This window comes from Leptodactylus fuscus, chromosome 9 (genome assembly GCF_031893055.1).
Source record: "Leptodactylus fuscus isolate aLepFus1 chromosome 9, aLepFus1.hap2, whole genome shotgun sequence".
Classification (NCBI taxonomy): Eukaryota; Metazoa; Chordata; class Amphibia; order Anura; family Leptodactylidae; genus Leptodactylus; species Leptodactylus fuscus.
In genome coordinates this window covers 13,564,522-13,588,341 of record NC_134273.1, presented here as the reverse complement: position 1 = coordinate 13,588,341, position 23,820 = coordinate 13,564,522, and the positions used below count along the sequence as shown (strand labels likewise).

General features: G+C 45.2%; 1 protein-coding gene across 7 annotated transcripts in view; it reads left to right on the top strand.

Annotated features, from left to right (window-relative positions):
• Window positions 1–2,440: 2,440 nt before the first annotated feature.
• Window positions 2,441–23,820, top strand: part of OSBPL9 (oxysterol binding protein like 9) — a 56,804-nt gene continuing 35,424 nt past the window's right edge. For 3 of the 7 annotated variants that reach the window (XM_075287669.1, XM_075287667.1, XM_075287666.1), the window contains exons 1-4: window positions 2,442–2,593; window positions 9,278–9,328; window positions 14,937–15,015; window positions 19,863–19,939. In XM_075287669.1, the coding sequence (XP_075143770.1) occupies window positions 2,483–2,593; window positions 9,278–9,328; window positions 14,937–15,015; window positions 19,863–19,939 (318 nt within the window). In that variant the 5' untranslated portion in view covers window positions 2,442–2,482. Of the gene's footprint in view, window positions 2,594–9,277; window positions 9,329–14,936; window positions 15,016–19,862; window positions 19,940–22,488; window positions 22,636–23,820 lie in introns of those variants that run through there. The other 4 variants (XM_075287670.1, XM_075287671.1, XM_075287668.1 and 1 more) reach the window with 4 other exon arrangements.

The window sequence follows — 23,820 nt, the reverse complement described above, 5'->3', positions numbered from 1 at the left end:
TCCCCCTCATTGTGGTCTCTATATTATACTGTTCCCCTTAATGTGGCCCCCACAATATAATATCTCCTTAACAAGACCTCCACAGAGTAATATCCTTATTAATATAATCTCCTCCTTACTATGGCCCCCAATGTATAATGTCTCCCTTAAAGGGGTATTCCCATGAACATAACCACAACTATATTTGTAGATTATTAAACGTTAAATATTTTTGCAAATATAAGTAGTTACAAATTCTGCAGAGTGTTAAAGATTTTCTCCACTATCTTAGTGGTGACCTCTGTTGTCTTGATCGGTTGCCAATGGATACGACCTCGAAAGCAGAAACTTTCTATGGTCTGGAACTTGTCAAAAACCCAGCCATGAGTTTCTTATTGTAGCAGGGTCATCAGACAGGGACAGTACGTGTATGAGAAGACTAGCTGGTACCCGCGACTTGGTCTGCGGTGATTGTAGCAGTGGGTATATACAGGCGGGGGTAAGGTTTTCGTACTGTGTATAAGGTATGGGATTTGAAATGTAACTTTGTATCTTGTTCTTGTAATTCAGAGAATACGTGAGACTTTTGTGTTGAAGTTACTTTGTATTTGAGCTGCTATATATACGGTGTTGTGAGAAACTTTACATAGTGACTTTGGGACAGAAGTATTTGAAGTTAACCCTTTCCCGCCGATGGCATTTTTTGATTTTCGTTTTTGACTCCCCTCCTTCTAAACCCCATAACTTTTTTATTTCTCCGCTCCCAGAGCCATATGAGGTCTTAATTTTTGCGGGACAAATTTTTCTTCATGATGCCGCCATTATTTATTCTATATAATGTACTGGGAAGCAGGGAAAAAATTCAGAATGGGGTGGATTTCAAGAAAAAATGCATTTCTGCGACTTTCTTAGGGGCTTTGGTTTTACGGCGTTCACTGTGCAACCAAAATGACATGTCCCCTGTATTCTGTGTTTCGTTACGATTCCGGGGATACCAAATTTATATGGTTTTATTTACATTTTGACCCCTTAAAAACAAATCCAAAACTGTTAAAAATTTTTTTTTTGAAAAGTCGCCATATTCCGACAGCCGTAACTTTTTTATACGTGCGTGTACGGAGATGTATAGGACGTCTTTTTTTGCGGGACCGGGTGTACTTTGTAGTTCTACCATTTTCGGGAAATGTTATCGCTTTGATCACTTTTTATTCAAATTTTTATCAGAATCAAAACAGTGAAAAAACGGCGGTTTGGCACTTTTGACCATTTTTCCCACTACGGCGTTTACCGAACAGGAAAAATATTTGTATAGCTTTGTAGAGCGGGCGATTTCGGACGCGGGGATACCTAACATGTATGTGTTTCACAGTTTTTAACTACTTTTATATGTGTTCTAGGGAAAGGGGGGTGATTTGAATTTTTAATCCTTTTTATTTGTTTTTATATATTTTTTTTACTTTTTTTAAACTTTTTTTTTGCATTTATTAGACCGCCTAGGGGTATTGACATGGGTGGGCGGTGTCGCGGATTGTCAGAGTGGTGGGGGTCGGCAAACATGGCTGCTCTGGAGCGTTATAGAGAGCCTCCTGGAGTATCGTTAAGGTGAGGGGCAAAGTGGTAAAGTATCTGTATATGTGAGTGTGTGGGGTTAGGGGCGAGGCTGCAGAGGGCAATAGGAATTTTGGGGCTTGCTATGGTCCAAAGTGTGTGAGATTGCAGAGATGGTGGTGTGAGTTTGGGGTTTGTGGGGGTCCTGGCACAAACGTATGTGCGCTATTGTGACGAAAAGTAGCCTATTGCGCAATCGAGTGTAGGGACTATGTTTGTGGAAAATTTCAGCCAAATCGGTCGAGCGGGTTATGCGTGATTGAGGAACAAACCCACAAACATCCAAACCCACAAACATCCAAACTCACAAACTTTCACATTTATAATATTAATAGGATATCCCAGTGTCGGGGGAAGACCCCAACCCCAGGTATGCCGTGAGGTGTCAAATGAAAAGAAAATGTGGCGCAGTATCGAGCACTCGGGAGATGCAGAGAGACTCGCGATTCTGTTTCTAAAACGGATCTCAGTTTATTTGTTAGCAAGGAAGAACATACAAACTCCACAAAGATTTTGTCCTTTAATGGATTAGAAACTGGGAGTCCAGTGCTGCAATAAATACAAACATGGGGCTGGGATTTGTAAATAATAAAGACGTCTGTCTCCAGGATTTAAGGCTCAGTTCACACTTGCAGGTTTCCAATATCTGGTATATGTTATTGCTGCAAGTTATGGCCCTGAACGCCTTGTGCCCGGTCCTTATCTAAGACATGAAGCTTGTGCACACTGGGACGTTGCAGCCGTTTCCCAGCAGCTGCGGTTTCCAGGCTTCTCCCAGCAACGGGCTGGACCACGCCTAGACTGTTAACCACGCCCACGAGACAACCGCCCCGCCCATTCTCCTGATGACGCGTGACGCACGTCCAGACGTCTGTTGTTATTCCGCGATCCCAAGATGGCGTCTATCATGGAGGGTCCGCTGAGTAAATGGACGAACGTGATGAAAGGCTGGCAGTACCGCTGGTTCGTGCTGGACTACAATGCCGGTCTGCTCTCATACTACACGGTGAGTACCGGGCGCTCGGCCGTTATATCCGCCCTCGTCGGTACGTCAGAAACCTTTGGCTTCAGTCGCGGCGCTGTCCGGCTCCAGCCAATTAACATGCAGAAAGGGAATGGCTTCCACCAATTGGGATGGGAGTGTGCTCTGGCTGTGACCAATGAGCGCACGCCCCCTGCAGGTTCTAGCCAATCAGCGTGAAGGCGGGCATTAGATGGCGTGTATTGTGTGCTCCCGGCCGCACCCATGTTGGTAGAGGCACGCCTAGCTGTCACTTTGTCACCCATGTGTGGCAGACAGGGGCCTGACCTTACCAAGAGGTCAAGACTGGAGCAAGTGTTGGGACAAGTTTCTATGAAGTTTTGCTATAACTTTACCACAGGCTCCATTACTCCAGCATGATAAATTAGGTCACGCAGGAACCTTTGCCCTAAGGCTAGGGTCACACAGTGACATTGGTTGTGCAACTGGAATTTTTTGCAATAAGTCTTCAGTTTGACTGTGACGCCTGCCACACCGTGTGATCAGATATAGCCAAACTTAACGCTGCCAAGTTGCGACCAATGGCCAGAAATAATCCCTTGCTGGATGGTTTGTGATCACTGTGTTGTAGTTGTGATGTGAATGCATGAACTGCTAAGGAACGTGGCGAAAGTGATCACTAACCGTCCAATCCGTGTGCAGGCCAAAGTCGCCATGTCATCCTGCGCCAAAAATCCAGCAAGTTTAAATTTAATTTGCACCCGACCCTTGAATTACAGCCACATGAACAGTCCGGAGTCAGTGTCGCAATAAGACGATGTGATCTTGTCTTATCTAATAAAGTTTTGTTTTTCAGACTTCACTTATCTGTCTCTGGTAAAGCTGGATCACAGTAATTGTGGCTGCTAATTGTTATACAGGAATTTAAGAAAATTGGTATAAAATGGGTCAGATACTGCTGTTTAACTCTTACCAGAAAACTGGCATGAACTAGAATATAATATGACTGGGTCAGTTGTCCCTGGTGAGTGAGGAGGTGTGGTGCATGTTTGGCGCAAGAAAGGGCTTAGTGCCGAAGATACGCCACGTTATCACCACCAGTTTTCTTGTGTAGATGGGCTGATAAATCCCACACCTTTCCAATTCAGTATATGTGGGACTTGCAATGGAGGTCACCCAGCTTTCCCAGACACTACTGAATAAGGTCTCTTGCACAGGGGAGTACATTGTCAGTGTGCTAGCCACGTTTTACACCGCTAGCACACTGACCTATACGTTTCTATGGCCCCGTACACATGATCATGTACTTTCATGGTCCCATGATCCCTGAATAAAACTCAGTACAGGTCTTTTTCCTGTCCGTTTTGCAGCCTGTGCTCACTGACCACACTGAATGGATTGTAGAGTCACGGTCAGCACACTGGTGCCATCCATACTGTATAATTTTGGCCTGGCTCCGAGCATTCGTGTGCATGTCATCTAAAGCTTGACTGTAGGGGACAGCTAAGGGTGTGTTATAGTGTTCTAGCAGCTGCATGTACCCGAATCCATGCCTGCATTGCAACTGCCCATTATAGCATGGTTACATTGTACAATTGTGTGATCATTTGTGATTTCTACATTAGAATGCATGCTGAAGTGCCTATGACTTTGTCACTGGGGCAGAGACTACAAGACCTGGGGTCTTATATGTCAGTCTTGATGATTCTTACAATACCAAACTATGCATCTTATTCCTGATGAAGCGCCGGCCCTGATATTAAATGGCATCGGACCTGGACAGAAATTACACCACTTGGTCGCTGGCATGTTTGTAATCTTTGTAAAGTTCTGTGAATGTTGCGTAGTCAAAGGCCATGAGTAGCTGCAGGCATTTTGAGAAAAGTGGTGAGAGTGACTTAAAAAAAAGACAGTAGTGTCAAAAATTGTCACCGGCGACACTTAGAGTCATAAAGGTTTTTCTTTGCAGCAGTTCCTATGAAATAACAGATGACCTATCATTTTGGCAGAATTTCGTGTTGATTGTAGTAAGAAACAGAGATTTAACCACATCTTGACTCATGTCATGTCACTTTCATTGACTTCACTGGAAAGGGGAAGTGCTTGTGGCTAGTCAGCTACTTCTATGGGGTATGACTGTTACATTCACTTATATTTAGCTTATTTAGCATCATCCTATTCTGCAGCGCTTTACATGTGAATTTTGTTTCTTTTCTAGCAGCCTCCGGGTACTGAAAGCAGTGAGTGTATGGGCAGAGCGTGCAGTGTAATAGGAGTGGTGCTGCAGGTCATCAGAACCACCGCTATATAGTGGATGGCACTTCTGCACCACTCCTATTACTTGTACAGGAGTGACCCTGCAGAGCTCCTGTTACTTGTATAGGAGTGACCCTGCAGCGCTCCTGTTACTTGTATAGGAGTGACCCTGCACGGCTCCTGTTACTTGTATAGGAGTGACCCTGCACGGCTCCTGTTACTTGTATAGGAGTGACCCTGCACCGCTCCTGTTACTTGTATAGGAGTGACCCTGCACCGCTCCTGTTACTTGTATAGGAGTGACCCTGCACCGCTCCTGTTACTTGTATAGGAGTGACCCTGCACCTCTCCTATTACTTGTATAGGAGTGACCCTGCACCGCTCCTATTACTTGTATAGGAGTGACCCTGCACCGCTCCTATTACTTGTATAGGAGTGACCCTGCACCGCTCCTATTACTTGTATAGGAGTGACCCTGCACCGCTCCTATTACTTGTATAGGAGTGACCCTGCACCGCTCCTATTACTTGTATAGGAGTGACCCTGCACCGCTCCTATTACTTGTATAGGAGTGACCCTGCACCGCTCCTATTACTTGTATAGGAGTGACCCTGCACCGCTCCTATTACTTGTATAGGAGTGACCCTGCACCGCTCCTATTACTTGTATAGGAGTGACCCTGCACCGCTCCTATTACTTGTATAGGAGTGACCCTGCACCGCTCCTATTACTTGTATAGGAGTGACCCTGCACCGCAGCCCATCCACTAGCAGAATCAGTCTGATGCAGTCCTTGGACAGAGACCCCCAATGTAATGTGAACAAATTTGCAACGTTTCTTCCATTGATTTTGCCTTCTGTGTATTTTTCCCACACTTACTTTGGTTTACATGCTAGTGACAGACTAGAGGAAAAATAAGTGTCTGTAATAGAATTAGTTTAGGATTGTCAGACACTACATTGAGTATGGGAAGCGCTGTCATGCAGTTTTACACAATTTGTCACTCATTGGTTCTTGTCACATGGTTAGACTGGAAACAAACAAGAGCAAATAGTCATGGTCAATAGTAAAAGTTGCTGAACTGTTTTCCAGGTGTGTTGGAACTTTGATTTTTAGATTCGTGGTTATGGCCCTGAATGACCCTTTTATGGATATGCCATAAATATTGGATAGGTGCAGGTGCTGAGGTTCCTGGCCCATATTTTGCCTGGTGAGCAGTCATGTACACTGGAGAATGAATGGAGGGATGGCCGTGTATGTATATAGCGCTCTCCGTTTACCGCTGTGGCTTGCACTGCTGGAGTCTTGGGTTTGAATCCTGCAAAGGACAAACATCTGCAAGGAGTTTGTATGTTCTCGCCATGTTTGCATGGATTTCCTCCCACAGTCCAGAAACATACTGATAGGGAAAAAATGTACATTGTGAGCTCTATAGGTCTCACAATCTACATTATAAAAAAAAATGTACTGGGATATCTGCTGCATCTTCCTTGTGGCAAAGGAGTAAGTGAAATACTTGTCCTATTACTGACTATGTATTAAACATTCTGATTTTGCTGTGCTTGTCCCATCTCAGATTGTCTTGAGTCCTGTGTAAATGGTTGCACGTATCCTCTGGGGAGGTGGACATGCCTAGAATAGCACTTGCTGATTTGTCTGTTTTGTACCTCACTGCAGCGCTCAGAGCCTTGTACGTGCAGCCTGTCCGTCCTCTGCATGCTGCCGTACACCTTATAGAGCTCCTGCACCCCTGAGCCGGCTCCTTGTAAGCCGTGTCTACGATTGCCATCTCCTGCTGCATTATTAATGTCTGTGCTGCTGAATGCTTTCCAAAAATCCTTTCCGCCAAGTGTTGTGTATCCTGTCATGTGTGACTCCATCACATGGTGTTTTCTGGCTGCTGTTCTTGGAAGGGAAGTGGATTCACTCTTTTCATTTTCAATAAATATCTTCTGCGAAATAAATGTCACGATTCGCTCTCAGGAGTAAAACCTGATCTTGTGAATTGTGTGTTTAAAGAAGCACTCTAGCAACGAAAAAAAATTGGCTTGTATAGCGCAGCATAGACTATTATTGAATGAGGTTTTCTGCCTCCCCCAATCCAATTTTTAAACGACCAACCTATCCACAGGTCGCCATTATTCAATCTGTCGTGGTCCGACTCCTGGACCCCACACAGATCAGCTAGAACCAGGCCTTAGAAGGGTTTCCTGTCCATATAAAACAAGTATTCCATATATAGCAGTGTGGTTTAGTAGCCTGTAGTAGGCGCTCTTCGCCTCTGGCTTGGGGTTGACAGGCCGTTATGGGTAATAGCACATGAACAATGACATGGCCGGCTTTTAGCGCAGCGTTTAATCAGAAGAGCGATGATGCATAGTAATGAACTAGTCGGGAAGCGGCAATTGCAGATTGTATAAATGTTACTTCCGAGTCTCCGTTAATTATTCTGCTTCAGTGCGTTGGCGATTGAGCGTCTCCGTTTTAATGTGAAATTACCCATAGTCTGTGCCGGCTGCAGGTGCGACTGGACCTGAGTGTGTGTGAAAGAATAATGGAGGAGATAAGGAGTAGATTTATATATGGCACAGCAGCCGGCGTCTGTACTCTGTCAACTGAGTCTTATTATGGTAGCCACGTGCAAGGATACCTGTTACTGTGATGCCAAATAGTGCACAATACATAACTGTACTGTTACTGTCTGATCACTGTGAGTGCTCACCAATCATAAGAATGGGATCCCCATGACTCCTTGGGGGCAGACGAGCATGCCCACTACTGTTCCTTTTAAAGGGAATCTGTCTGTGACAAGTCGTTATGGACTGATGGTTTAGTGCAGGGGTAGCAACCTTCGGCTCTCCAGCTACTGTGTAACTACAACTCCCTACATGCTCCATTCACTTCCATGGGAGTTCCAAGAACAGCAGAGCAAGTAGCATGCTGGGAGTTGTAGTTTTACAACAGCTGGAGAGCCGAAGGTTGCCTATGCCTGGTTTTGTGTCTCAAGTCGCCCTGTTGTAAAGCTATCCATGCCATCCATGTTGTTGTTGTTTTTTTGTTAGTTTTAAATGCGGGCACAGATGGCTTTACAACAGGGTAATTTGTGACACTAAACCCCCAGTTTATAAGGATCTGTAGGTGGTTTTGTGTCCCAAATCCACCTGACTGGTTCTCTTTAAAAGGGTTGTTCAGCTGCAAAATGACTTTTCATACTGATGACCTGTCCACAGGAGCCAGACACCAGGAGCTCACACAGATAGGGTGCTGCTAGTGGATGGTGGAGTGTGCGCAGCACTCTTATGGTAAGTTCACATGGGGTTTTTTGGTCAGGATATTGAGTCCTCAATATCCTGACCAAAAAGACAGCTCCCATTAAAATCAGTGGGAGCCGGTCAGTTCTTTTTTCCGGGAGCCGTTTGCTCCAGCTCCAGGAAGAAAGAAGGGACATGGTCATTCTTCAGGCGATTCGCCTCATGACATCCAGCTGAAGACGCTCTCTCCCAACTAGGCCCATTTTTTTTGGCCTAATCCGGACCGGAGTGAGCGACTGGATGGCGGTGCATTGCATCGGCATCCAGTCGCAGCTACCTGTATTTTGTTCTGGAATCTGAGGCGGAGGCCCGTGTGAACTTACCCTTACTATTGAAGTAGCAAGGTTGTTGTGGCGGCCCCGTTCACTGTATAGCAGTGGGCCCCCAGTGACCCAAAATGCCTCCCAAACCAACAACAGGGCTTTTAATAAAAGCATAAACCTACCTTTGTGGCCATAAACCTATGTAGCAATGCAAAGATATTGTTTTGGTTTTTTTTTTTATAGATATGCACGTCAGCCTGCAAGTGCACTGGGGGCGGGGTCTGATTTGCAAGCTTTATCTACATAATAAAGCCATGAGTAAACACACGAGGCTGCTTTTACACTGCACATACCCTGTGTCTACTCGCTGTGGGCAACAGAAGCGTTCCTGGTACAAATGTCATACCTAGCCCTAGGCTTGTGGTGGAATAATACAGGCTGCTGGGCTTTTCCACTTATGTATACACAGGCAGGTTTATACATATGCCTATATACAGGTATACACTAGGACATCCTCCTGATGTATTATTTACTCCCTGCTCACCAGCTCCTAACCCTAGACACCGCGTTGGTTATGGGGCACCTTTAGTTTGTGGTTGGCAATGAAAGCGACAACTGCTGTGATAGTCTTCGGCTTACAAATGGGGTTGTCGCTTTAACTGCTGTTGGCTTGTTTTTTTCCCAGTATGTTATAATATTGTAGTTTTCTTTCCCCTAGTATCTGACGCTCTAAATATTTCATGTCATCTTTGTTCATGAAGGGGGAGGGGGACAGGACAGCACTAGGGAGAAACAAACCTAATGGATTCTAAGGTTATAGGGCAGACGCAATGTCATCTCCAGAAATAATAGAAATTCTCATTTCACTTGTTTTTCAGTCAAAAGACAAAATGATGAGAGGATCTCGGCGTGGCTGCGTCCGCCTCAGAGTAAGTACACTCTCTTTTTGTGCAGATTTTTTGTAAAACCTGTTTTTTTCTGTTGTTTTCTGTGACCCAGGTCTCTTCTGAATATGTGTAATGGCCGGTGAACTCTAAGTAGTCTTCCACTCTCCTGGTCAACATTTCCTGTATGGTTGATCATTTGCAGAGTATATGAGATATGGATTGTCCCCAAGGGCCGACCGTACGTGATTAATGACCATAGTCAGGAACTACAGTGTCTTAGTGCGCAGCTGCTTTATTACTGCGGAGTGGGGCGCACTACTGGGTCCAGCCTGTGATAACCGGTCCAGCAAAACCTTCATTAACATCAAGATTTTACTCTTTGGGCAATGCTTGTTTTGTTAGAAGGCTCTGACAATAATCTGCTCACTGAGTTACCCATTATGGGGAACCCCAGAGATCAGCTTTAAAGGGATTCTACCATTAAAATCACACTTTTTTTTTTCTCAATCACACGTAGGAATAACCTTACGAAAGGCGATTCTTCTCCTACCTTTAGATGTCTTCTCTGCGTCGCCATTCAGTAGAAATCCCGGTTTTCACCTGTATGCAAATGAGCTCTCTTGCAGCACTGGGGGCGTTCCCAATGCTGCCAGAGAAATCTCCAGCGCCGCCTCCATCTTCTTCTGAAACGGCCTTACCCTATGTCGTCTTCCGTCCTGGGCTTCAGTCTCTCTAGGCCTTGGGCAAAGCAGACTGCCCACGGCCACAAGAAAAATGGCCGCTTACACAGTAAGCTGGTGTAAGCGGTCATTTTCTTGTGGCCTGTGGGCATGCTCAGTTCGCTCTGCCCGAGGCCTAGAGAGATTGAAGCCCAGGACGGAAGAAGACACAGGGTAAGGGCGTTCCAGAAGAAGATGGAGGCGGCACTGGAGAGTTCTCTTGCAGCATTGGGGACGCCCTCAGTGCCGTTTTTAGCGCTGAGGACTGCCCCCAGTGCTGCAAGAGAACTCATTTGCATACAGGCAAAAACAGGGATTTCTACGGTGGCACAGAAAAGACATGTAAAGATAGGAGAAGAATAGCCTTTCTTAAGACTATTCCTATGTGTGATCGAGAAAAAATTAGATTTTTAATGATAGCATCCCTTTAATCCATGCAGGTGTCCCAAGGTATATTAAAGGGATTGTGCTGTTATGGGCACATGTCTGATTCCTGGGGGTCTTGAACACCGCGTCTCCTAGTGATCAGGAACAGAAAGCCCCCCCCCCCCCCCCCCCCAGCTTCACTGTGAATAGATCACTAGTGCACTTGTGCGAGTGGCACAGCATTTACTTCTATGGAGCTGCTCGGACTGTAATATCTGCAGCGCCCACGGCCCCCTTGAAGTGAATGGAGCGCCAGTCACACATGACAGTGTCCTGGCACAGTGTACAGGCTGGTCAATCAGTGTCACATCTGAGGCCTGTTTAGGGTGAAACCAACCTAAAGGGGCCTAGGCCTCTACTATGTTGGCTGTTAAAAGGAAAATAAAACCGCCTGGTGCATTTGCTCTGGTCATACAGAGCAGCGCAGCGATGTAAAGCTTCTGCTTTTTTTTATTTTTTTTTATTTTCCAACAAACCTATGGGCATTTCCAGGATGCATCAGATCTGGATGTTTTCTGTAGTCACCCGGACAGAGCGGACACTGTACAGAACAGCAGCCATTAATACAAGGCCAATGACCGGTCCACTCCAGACTTGTATCATTTATCTGTGACTATGGAGGGGTATCCGCAGGTTCCTCCTAGTGCCAACTGAGGCCATTGTGTAGATCTGAGGTCTCTTACAGACTTGTAGACCTAAAGAAACCTTTTACTCGCCAAGTAATGTGTCTGTCACAGAAAGCATCTGACCACAGAGGTTGGTGATGGGTGTTTGGTACGAGACGGGTGGTGGAAATTTTGTGATGTGTAGATGAAAATAATTTTCATTATATAGGACAACCCCTTCAATGTAATGTGCACCTTGTGCTGAAATAACCCTTCCATAGAGTGATCACTAGGTGGCAGCACTTCCATCTGAAATGCAGCAACAATTGTTTCCATCCATAGAGGAAATTCTTTGTCAGCACTTAGTATTGCTGCAGCAAGTTTCCAAGGAATGCCCATCTGTATGTATCTGTATGTATGTATACATGTATGTGTGCGAGCCTGCGTGTTTAGGGCGTTTTTGTTCATTTATTTTATATTTTTTTGCACGTGTTCTCCAGTTAGATTGTACTGTGTGTTCCATGCCTACTTTAATAACAATCCATTAGAGCAGTGGTTCTCAACCTTACCAATGCCGCAAACATTTAATGCAGTTCCTCATGTTGTGGTGACCCCCCCCCCCCAACTATAAAATATTTTTACCTCGAATACTGTCGCATTCAACGCAATGGCTGCTCTTTACACGTGTAGGACTAGTCCTTTAAGTACATTATGGCGCCAGTCAGCTCCACCTGTATTTGTATGGGGTGTATGTGATGGGGTTGGCGCAACGATGTCATCACACTGGGTATTCCTATGTGGGCGTATCTGCTCCATATATAAAACAGTTCATCCTTTATAACTAATCGCCCCCTTAATATGTCTCCCTCTTATAACAACCCCCTTATATATAACTGTTCCCACTTAGATTCAATATCCCTCCTTATATATAATTATTTCTTTCCTGTAATAGTGCCCCTTATATATACAATAGTGCCTCCATGATAAATACTATCCCCCTTATATATAATAGTTCCCCCACTATAAATATTAGCCCCTCTCCCCTATAAATAATAGTTTGCCCCCTTATCAGGTAATCCTGATACTTTCAGGTAATCCATCAGGTAATCCATCTTATACTCGCCTTACCGCGCTCCCATGATGAGCGGAGCAGGCAGAGACTCTCCCTGTAGTTGTAGCATTGAGCCTGAGGCTCCGGATCCCAGGGGCCCCTTAGGAACGGGGCCCCTAGCCAATTGCCCAGTTTGCCCTCCCCTAATGCCGGCCCTGAATAGAGGATCTTAAGACCATTGGAAGTATTTGTTTTGATATGGTCTAAGGCGACCCCTGTGAGAGAGTTGACTGAGCCGACCCCTTCCCCCTGACCTGACCCCGGGGTTGAGAACAGCTACATTAGAGGATGTTTACCGCTTGTGACTGACCCTGGCTGTCGGCCATTTATGGTGGGCTCAAGAGTCTGGCTGTGGAGAGATAGGAGTCAATGGTTTGGCCGACCAACCCCACAGCCCCTGGTGCAAACAAATGTCCTTCCTTTTTGGCTTCTGTTTTTTTAGTGATTGACCAAATGCAAAAAATGTGATGTGCGTACGTCTAATGGCGGGAGACCAAGTCGGGTCACATGACTGACAGACGGCTGGAGATAAACTACTGAATCTTCAATATCAATGCAGATAAGATAGTGGACAGATTGAGTAAAACTGGGAATATGGCCGTTTTGTTTAGTTATTCTGTTTCTTAGGGTTCTAGTTGGGCTGTCCAGGCTGATGTGTCACCTCCCCAGATAAAGGCAGATACACCCCACTAGACTCTGCCAGAGACGTTCTCCCCCATTATGTCGTGTGTGTATATAGGCACAGATGCCAATCTATACGCTGTAGGTGTATACCAATCTATACGCTGTAGGTGTATGCCATGTGTGGATGTAATTCTTGCGTAAGTTGTGTCTTCTTACCTAAGGGATGTCACTCCGCTTGTTAGGGTACCCTTGGGGTTAGACCGTGCTAGTTAGCGTTCTGCCGAATCATGTCCTGCCATGGAAGCTCTTCTATATATAGTATAATCCTCCGATACCTAGAAGGGCTTTACACTTTTCTTAGAAAGTTCCCTGGTGTTTAAGCAATTGTGCAGGATCAGATAGTGATGTCCTATCATTAGGATCGCTCCTTAAAGGGGTTTTCTGGGCCTTTATTATACTGATGACTAGAGATGAGTGAGTAGTTAAATACTCGATATTCGTTTCGAGTAGCCCCTCAATATGCGGCTACTCGAATCGAATATCGAATCCTATTATACTCTATGGGGGAAAAATGCTTGTTTCAGGGGTAGGCAACATTAGATCAAATTGAACTTACCAAGTCCATTAGTGAGGGTCGGGCTGGATTCTTCAAGAAGTCTTCTCCGTGCAGCGTCCCGCGTCGTCATCCGGCAATGAATTCACTCTGCCAGGCATAGGGTCTGGGCAGAGCCGACTGCGCATGCCCGCACTACAAGAAAATGGCCGCTTACAGTCAAAACGGCCATTTTCTTGTAGCGCGGATATGCGCAGTCGGCTCTGCCCAGGCCCAATGCCTAGCAGAGTGAATTTGGAGCCGGAAGACGCCGCGTGGACGCAGCGAGGAGAAGACTTCTAAAGGTAGGAGAAGAACCAAGATTGGCCGACTGTATAGCATTCGGCCAATCAATGCTGGTTCTGCATCAAATTTTTCCATTCGAATAGCGAGTGGTACTCGATTGAGTACAAGTATTTTGAATACCTACTCGATCAAATACTACTCGCTCATCTCTACTGTGACTTATCCACAACATAGGCCTTCAGTATCATCCGTGGGGGTCCTCACACCCAGAGGAAGCTGAAACAGCTGATCAGTGTAGGGTCCCGGTGTTAGACCCCCACCGATAATACAGATGGCTTCTAGGTTCCCTTTTTCTAAACTATAACCCTTAACTACAGTTTTTCTTGTGTTTTTCCTTTTCGTATGCATTTTGTCAGAATATATTACATTTATGGAGAATATATTTACTTGGTGCCTCTGATTGGCTGAGTGAGATCACATGGCTATATCGATTGCCCTTTTTGGTATGTTAGCCGCGTCTGGTTAAAATTAGGAAAATCCTGTGTAATTCTCCATTTCTGAATAGAATTGCTTAGTTCTAAAGATGGGTGTAAAAATTACCCTCGCCTTGGGCTGAAAACCTGCACGAGTTACATACATATTGTAGACATTGGGGCAGATATAGCCGGGGGTTTCATGCTTTGCATAGCAATGAATCAAATCTGCTGTGAAAAGTTGCAGTGTTTCCCCAACAATAGGGCACGATGCAGTCTTTGGGTTTTTTTTCCCCGAGAGAGACTTGACATGCGTGTATGAAAATCTGTAACAACCAATTGTCACTGATTTATAATTTTTTTTTTTTTTTTTTGCATGTCCATATGCAGATGGTACAGATTGTAAATGCAGTTCAGGTACATGTCCCCCGAGGACAAGCTGTTTGTGCAAACCTATTTACTTATTATTCTGTAGCTGGTGTTGGTGCAGATTGTGTAAGTTGTGCACACACCCATATGCACTGACATTCCCTACTTTTGCCTGGTTAGACTCAGAAGACTCTGTAAACTGGGTAACAACTCCTCAGGTAAGACTTGGTGCAATAAGCTTATCCCAGGGATAGTGTGTATATTTGTAGCCTTATAACCTGCAGGACGGTGCTCATGTGTCATGACTGCCCTGGTAGATTTACTCACGGTGGCGCTTCAGGAAGCTAGCGAGATCATTGCACATTCCTTCCTATTGCTGTGTACGGTCCCCCCTCCCGGCTGCTGTACTGCAGTGCTGTAGTAATACCGTATGTACTGCTGATGTCACTGCTACTCCGCTCAGCAATCTGCTCTTTGTTCCACAGGGGGCCGTGATTGGTATTGACGATGAGGACGACAGCACCTTTACCATAACCGTCGACCAGAAAACCTTTCATTTTCAGGGTGAGCATAAAAAATCTGCCTGCTTGTATGTGTTAGTGTTGTGTGCCACGTCTCTCCCTCCGCCTGCCCCTCGCCTCTAATACTTGTGCTGGGATGGGATAGCCTGCGCTGCAGTGGAGGAGCTCAGAGGACTTGCGGCATTTCCTATTCTACAAGCTGACTCACGGAAGGCAACTCTGCATTGTCAGACTCGGATCCAGTCTCCGCTCGCCTTTGAGATGAGGAGTTTGCTGGGGAAAGTGCCTTTGTATGGGATGAAAGCCAGAGCCAGGCTTTTTTATCTTGTATTACTTTACCTGCTGTTGCCTTTTTAAGGTGGAGTTTTCTTCAAGACTTCAAGTGTTTGTTTTTTTTCCTTCTCTCTTTCATCTGCACTCCTTGTCACCATTTCTCTGCTTTACTAACCATTTCCGATCATAACTTCACAAATCAATGCCTTCTATTACTGCTATGTTTCGGCATTGCATGCTGTGGCTGAACCGTAGAAAGGGTAAGATGTAACTGTTCCTGTAATCCGCTCCGTGCACCAGCACGCAATGCACATGAATGCAGTCCCGGGACTTTACATGGGGTTCTGTCTCTAATGCTTTTATTGAGTATGGAAATCCATGCCTTCCTGTTAGTAGATGACACTCCGTTCAGTATAGGACATGAGCCTTTGTGTAGGTAGAGGATAGGGGTTCGTTCACTTTTTGCAAATGCTAGATTGTGCATTAGGACCATTGTTGTGTTGCGGTGCACTTACTGCATTGGATTTGCTGCTTGTCAACTACTGTATAACAGTCCTAGGGTGTATTTGTAACCTCATACAATATAAAGGTGCCTTCTGGAATATATTAGTATATTAAAGGGGTTTTTCTTAGTATAATAATAATAATAATAATAATAATAAAAAAATTTATTTATATAGCGCCAACATATTCCGCAGCGCTGTACAATTTGTAGGGTTCAGATACAGACAGATACAAAACAAAGAACGTCATTTCACACAATGGGACTGAGGGCCCTGCTCACAAGAGCTTACAATCTGAGGTAGAGGGGATGACACAAGAGGTAGGGTTTGCTGCTCTACTGTTTGGGTGATGCGTAACTACTACACCTACATATTAATACTGTAAGTATGGCTCAGCTCACCTCTCATGTATGATGTGCACCCCGGGGGGGGGGGGGTCGTGCCTTGTATGCAGAACATAGTCATAGCACCCCATGCATTTAACAGAGGCCAAAAGACTGGAACTGGCATAGGTCTCCATTATAATTCTCGCCAACAAAAATAGGGAGTTCTAATAAATATGTGAGTCTGAGATGCCCCTGTCCCCCCGCCCGCTCTGCCCATAGTCTCACAATGGGGGTGTAGCACACATAATGCAAGAATGGGATGTGTGCCAAATGATCACCCCTCTATGGCAGAAATCACATGCGCCCCCCCCCCCATTGTACCCATGCATTGGGCTTTAGAGTCATATGGTGGGGAATATTCCCAAACTATAAAATGTGAACAGCATCTTAAAGGAGGAAGAAACGTATGTGTTTAGCCCATAGCAAGCTTGTTCTGTAAGAGGCAATACTCTTCTCACTTCCCCATCACCCGCTCTCTACTTCCTTTTCCTATCTTCATACACAGGAAATGCCTGCTCAGCCAATCAGCCGGCTTCGTTGCTTGTGATTGGCTGTTTGGTCACTTCCTGTGTGTTGAGCAGAAAGTCCTGTCTGATGGGGAACCAAGCAGTGTCAGTACAGGAGGGGAGTGGGGTTGTTAATGTGAGTATTGCTTCTTTTATATGTTTGGATGTTTAGTTTTTTTTGCATTTTATACTATTAACCCATTCAGTGGTCCCGTTCACATGTCTTGGCTTCCACTTCACCTTCCAGTTTTCTCTCTAACCTCAGACAATGGGCCCGCTTCTGACTTACCATGGCTGCTTTGAAGGAGTTGGAGTCAGTCTATGGAGAAGTGAAAGTGGTTTTTGGGCTACTTACCCCACAGCCTTCATATCAGGTCCTACTTGGTCTTGGTTAAATTAGGCAACGCAGGAGACCCCAAATATATCAAATAGGCTGGATGATATCTGATGTATCTTTAATCCATTAAGTCCAACTTTACATTGGCCGGCTTATTTGGTGCCAAGTTTTGGCACCTCTTTTACCTTTTTCCAGGCAAGCCTGGTCAACACCTGCAAGTGCCAAAAACTGCACCAGAAAACCAACATAGTTAGTATGATACCCATCCAGGCTCATGATTTAAAGGGATTCTCTTCTTTGGAGAATCACGTTACAAGAAGGGGGACTTGAAGACGTCTGTAAGTTGTGGGTAGACCTGGTAGGAAGTGTCCACTCTCTATACTGCACCACCGCAGGGGAAATCTAAGTATTACACCGCACCCATTCAAGGGTGCTTATGTAACACAGGAAGGATCAGATGAGCAAGTTATTAACCCTCTTCATGTTGTTTGTACAATGGTCACAATTGGTGTCTGTGACAACTTTTTATGGTGGGAGCCTTGAGTTTTCTTACCTAGAGGTGAAACCTTTACAATAGAAAACTTGTGTCATGACTTATTATTGCGATGACATTGCCACCAAAAAAAGGGACGCACCAATGGGACGACAACATTCCCCCATCACAAGCCACCTTGTCAGCATATTATTACATGATCCCCATTGTATAACATGACTTTTCTCTACGTTCTTGTCATCCTGCGGCCAGCATATTGATCGATCGGCTGCCTTATAGTATGGATTCAGAGTACTTCATTCTTATGTATTTGGGTTATTATAATGATGCTCACGGTGGGCCAGAAACCATTGCCATTAATCACAGAAGGCTAACCTATTTATTAAAGGGATCTGCAACCTAAATACAGCCCATTCATGGAAATGAATTATCCGCCGGTCTTGATTGATGTCAGAGTTTGTCCAATTGGGACTTTTTCTTAGGCTGTGTTCAGACCACATTTAGTAATTCGCTTCGACCGTGCGGTTTGAAACAATCCATTAAAAAAATATCAGCTGGAAGTCGTATATTTGGTGTACAGCTAAAAGCGGTCCTGAGGCTGCAGTACCAGGCGTCACCACTAGTGTACAGAATGGAAGCTGTATACAGTGTACGGAGCTCCATACACTGCATTGGTGCAGTCCCCCTCCCTTTCACTGGAATAGGAGCAGGGCTGTTTCGAGCCCTATACTTTATTTACTGCCTGATCAGTGCAGGGTCAAGGTGTTGGACCCTGAACGATGTGATACCAAGGACCTGTCTGGTAGATACAACATCGGTATCTGTTCTCTTCAGATCCTGGACAATCCCTTTAACGAAGACTGGTACCTTAATTATGTAGACTCTCTGGCCTCCTTAAAGGGGTTGTTAATCTCCAAATTACATTTTCCTACAGATGACTTATTCTTGGGATAGATCATTAGTATGTGATCACACAGACCCCACAAATATAATCTGTTCGGAGTGTCTCCAGAAGCGGCTAGTGGGTTGGCAAGAATTAGGAGTGATGCTGCAGCCCCGTCTACCGCCTAGTGGTGGTTCCCATGAACTGCAGCGTCACTCCTGTTACATGTATTGAAGCAGTGCTACACACACTCTCTGTACCCAGGACAGCTGATCAGTGCAGTGCTTGGGTGTCTGATCTCAACAGATTCCATACTGACGATATCCTGTGCGCACTACATCAGTGTGACAATTCGAGGTGGTAACCAATTCACCCTTTTAATAACGCAGGGAAACTCCCATGTGCCGTAATGAGTAGGGACTGGCATAGCCGGTGTGAATGATAGTAATTTGTTCCCACCCTGGCCTACTTGGTCTCCGCCACACCTGCCCAAAATGGATGAGCTACAACTATCCCCATTTAGAGTATAAACCTGTTGTGAATTATATACCATTTCTTCACACTCTGGCAGCCGGATCTGCACTGAAATTCCCTATGCGAGTGAGGTCAGTGTCCATCACCGTCTCCCATAGGAATGTGCAGCCGATCCTCTGTGTATACATCCCCTTAGTACGGGTCAGAAGGGCTTCCCGGTATGTTTGCTTGGTATGTGCTTAGCCTGGGGCCGGTCATACACCTTAGATATGTCAGCCAAACACATACAGCCTACTGCTGTTCCTTCCTATGTACGTACATACATGGTTTGGCTGGGACACGTGTCCTGGATGGTGAGAGGGGAGGAAACCATCGCTAGACCCCTCAGTAGCTTATCTGTATATTAGTCTGCCGGCCCCACCAAAGTTGGCAAGTTCGGCCAGTAATAATCGAATCTGTGAGCAATATAAGACTGCCTGGTTGTACGTTTACATTGCCTGACAACCCCGAGATATGGATGCCTATACACCGCTGTATTGTCATGTAGGCAGATCTTTAGTTTGTGGGTGACTCATGGCTGATAACTCAGTGCTGATGGATTTCCAGTCCCCGGTCTGTCTCACGGCTCGGCCGGTCATTGTCTAACACCTCTTATATTTTCCTATGCCGGTGCTCACTTGTTTCCCTTCCCTGATGAAATATTGCAGCACTCTGTGGTCTGTTTATAAGACTTGTTTTTGGCTCTTCACTATATAAAGGTTGTTATATATATATATATATGCTGGTTGTTTGCATCAGATTGTCGGGCGCTGAGGGACCTTCATGTAGATACAGTGTGTTGTTTTATGGAGACCTTGTAATTGTTGTCTTGGCCTCTGCTCATGACTTCACTATCTTCAGCTCTTGTGAGGAGGACACTCGTCTTGAGATATTCTAAGCCTGTGATATCTCCTCTTGGAGGCCCCCGTGAGGTGCACATTTCGGGACCCTTCTGTGTTATATGTCGTCTCTTATCCTTCTCTTTCCTTTTCACAGCTCGAGATGCAGATGAAAGAGAAAAGTGGATTCATGCTTTAGAAGAAACCATCCTGCGTCACACTTTGCAGCTACAGGTAAGGACTTTCGGTTTCTGCTTCTCGTCTTATTAACATTGTTAGATTAATCCGAGCCGTGTGCTGGTGAGAAGTATTTTGCGTCCACTATAGGCAAGATTTAAAGAGAATCTGTCTTTTTGTTTTACAAACTGCTGCCGCCAGATGTCGGCGCTGCAATATGGTTTATAAAGATTATCCAGAAAAGCAAGATTTTCTTTAAGGGGTTTTCTGGGACTTTATTTTGAGGACCTTTAGTATGTCATCAATGGGTCAGAGACCCCCACAGATCAGCTGGCTGAAGAGGCCGCAGCAATCGGATGAACGCTGCAGCCTCTTCACTGAAAGCAAAGCACATTGACAGACTTGGTATAGTGCTTATGCTCAGGTTCACTCACTTGAATGGGACTGAGCCGCTGCACGTGATTGGTAAATGTAATGTCATTGGCACAGAGAGGAGGGGCACACAGCTGATCTGTGGGGGTCCCAGGCTCCGAACCCTACTGAGCACACAATGATGACATGTTCTAATGGATTGGTTACAGGATTGACTCGTTGTTGGTCAGAGACTATATATCTTTAAAGAATAACTAAACTTTTGGACTTTTTGATTTTCTGAGAGTATGTGTCATAAAAATGTTGTAATATACTTTAACAGATTTTGGCTCTTTTCTGTGAAATCCTACATTTTCTCATTCTTTCCCTTGTTTCTCTATTGCGCTGTCCCTGCTTTTCACTGTGTATTTAGAAGGGGCCGTGTGATATGGGGGTGAGGGGGGTCACTTCATAGAGTTATATCTCGGGCATTATGGAACAGAGAAACTTGATTTTGATATAATGCAAAAAAGTTGATTCTAATCTTTCATATGACCCTATGGATGCAAATTCCACAATGATGGACAAGGTGTATTTTTGGCCTCCCATTCATTTCAATTGGAGTTCAGGTGGAATCTGTCAGTAGCTAGCAGATAAAAATCAGCTACTATTGAAATGAATGGGAGGCAGATTCCACCTCAAATTCAATGTCATTTTCCTATGTGGGAAAATCCCTAAAAGGATTATCCAGGGGTTTGTGGGCATCTTCTGATCCAGGATCTTATGATTGGAATCAGAATATTGGCTCCCGTCCCCCGAGCGTTGTCTTTTCTCACCTTTTATTCCTGGTAGTTACCTCTGCTGTGTGGGCTTTACTATAGTCGCCCAACCCCCATAGCACAGGTAACTCCATGAGAACACAGGAGAGGAGGGAGGGGGTGGGTAGAGCGACTCTGGGTCGGGCGCTGGTTTTGCTTACGTGACCTTGGGTTGGTAACCCTAAGTACGATATCTAAAAATCCCTAAAGGAAGTAAGTAAATAAAAAATCCTGTTTTTCTGACCTTTTGAGCTGTGCGTGTTGACCTAGCCCGGTCTGTAGTCAGTCACTTACTGCCTGTCCTGGTGGTAGAGCTGCCCTGTATGTCACACATAAGTATAACGTGGGCCTGGGGACATCACTGCCGCCTAAACTGCTTACATTTGTCTATTGATTTGCTAAAAAAAAAAAAAATTCTGAAGGAAATAAATTGTCTTGTGCCGTGTATTTATGTTTATGGAATATCTTGTCATTCTTAGTTTTAAGTGGTTGTCAATAAAGCTTACGGCGACTGTCCAGGGGAACATCATGGCGGCCGCTCTCCAAATGCGCCACCTCGCTTCACATTTGTTCTCTCCATTTCTTTACTGTACGAAACTGATCCATCCAATGAAGGATAAAGGGTCCCGAGGGACCCCACTGACTATAATCGGCTGTCAGGTGTCCTTTATTTTCTCACTGACCTCACCAGGTCTGGCTTGCAGGAATTTTTTTTGAGTTGCACTCAGGCGCTCCTTCAGCTTGTGTTTATCATGTGTTGATTTCTATGGGAATCCATACTGGATTATTGAAATGTGTGCACGTTGGTGTCAATAAAAGACACTTTGTAAAACCTGTAGAACCTGTCCCATGTGAACAAATCCCTAATACTACTGATTTGCATCACAACTGTAAACCCTCCTTGGTGCAGAACAGCAGAGGTTGCTCCGTAATCTCTGCCTGGGGGTATAACGTCTCCCTGTCTTTTAGGATCTGCCCTGCTTTTCTCCCCCAACCTAAAAACGCTCAGTTTATTGGTAGATTTTTACCATTTCATTGTATAGGGGGATAATCTAATGTGAACCCATTGTAATATCCACACACAACGTGTTCTGCAGCAAAACCTGGTGTAGCCTTAAAACGTAGACATGGGTACAAAGTGACTGGGCACAAGTTATTGAGATGTGGCTTCCATGGCTGTTTTGATGACATACGACGAAGCAGGGGCAGAGCTGTTTTCTTGCAATGTCGTCGATGCTCCTCCCTGCTCGGTAACAAGGGGTTAACACATCTGTGCTTGTATCTGAGCAGCCATGGCGTGCTTACTAAACCCAGCATGATGTGAATCAGATCTGGCATGTTCCCCAGTGTATTGCTAAACAGTGCACAGCATCATGTGACCTGCCCAAATCCAATGGACACTGATCTTTTTGATATGTAAGCTACACCCGTCCAATGGTTTGTGGGTGGGAGGCGGCAGCAGCAGGTCAGCAGACGTGCAGAGGAAGTAGCTGATGCTCCCATCCTGTAAGTAAAAAGCATGCATGTCGCTGATGAGGATTTCAGGGCAGTGTGATGACAATGGCCGGGGAAGGCTGCAGCACTGTAAGTACCAGCAGCCCTCGTCGTCCTGTCAGGTAGCACGCAGGAAAATGGAGTCTGTCCGAGGGGTCCCCTTATCTGGCTGATGTGATTGTGATGGGAGGTCATACAAGGACAGGAGGTGTAAATGCACTGTATGGGGGATGTATATACTATCCGCTGGGTCCTGTACTGGGGGGTCCCCCCGGGTGTAAGCAGCTGTAGTTTCTTTTGTAACAGTGACATTGCGGTTCAGATTCCTATCTCAGAATGTGTTTGTGTGTAAAGCTGGATTCACAGGGACATATTCAGGCAGGGGAACTTGATCTGTGTGCCGGCCCGAGCCCAGCTCATTCAGCAGGTCAGTTCTGTTCTGCTGAGCCAGGACTGGGCCTGTAAGTGCGGTCAATACACGATCGGAGTTTCCCGGACCGAACTCTTTCAGTGAAACCAGCCAGTGGCTTGTCCTGGAAATGTAGTGGAAATAAATCTGCTGCAAAATATGCTTGTTACCTTTGTCGCCAATTTTACCGCATATTCGTCATGGGTTTCGCTCAGTGGCCGTATCTTTTGACCTGCTGCAAATTAAAAATCTATATTGTGAGTCAGGTTCCCTCTTTTTTTTTTTTTGTCTTAACATGTCCATCCAGACTGTGATATGTATGTAGGGCTTACACAGTGACACCTATATGTACATACAGAATTGAGTAAATATATACAGGTAGTCCTGGACGACCGCTCTGTATGCTTAGGCTTTATGCACACAACCACGTGTACCGTACGGGGTCCGAAAAACCAGATCAGACAGCAACTGCATTGGTATCCTTCAGCTATCTATGATTTTCACTGGCACATGCAACGCAAATGAATGGCGAGCTGCAAAGATGGACAAATTATAGGACCGGCTCCATATTCTGTGGCCCGCACATATATCCATTTAAAAAAAACTATGGATGTGCGTATAGGAACATAGAAATGAAATGGTTCATATGTTACCGATATCCACAATTATGGGTCTGCAGTCGTGTGCATGAAGCCTCACATACAGGCACTGGATATCCATCCGCAGGTATACGAGCTCTGCTGCAGAAAATATTCCTATAGATATCTACTATATATGATGGAGCCAGTTAGTTTGTTGGCCAGACATTGGCATATACCGTTATACATTTAATAGGACACTATCCCAAATATAGACCCAATTGCCTG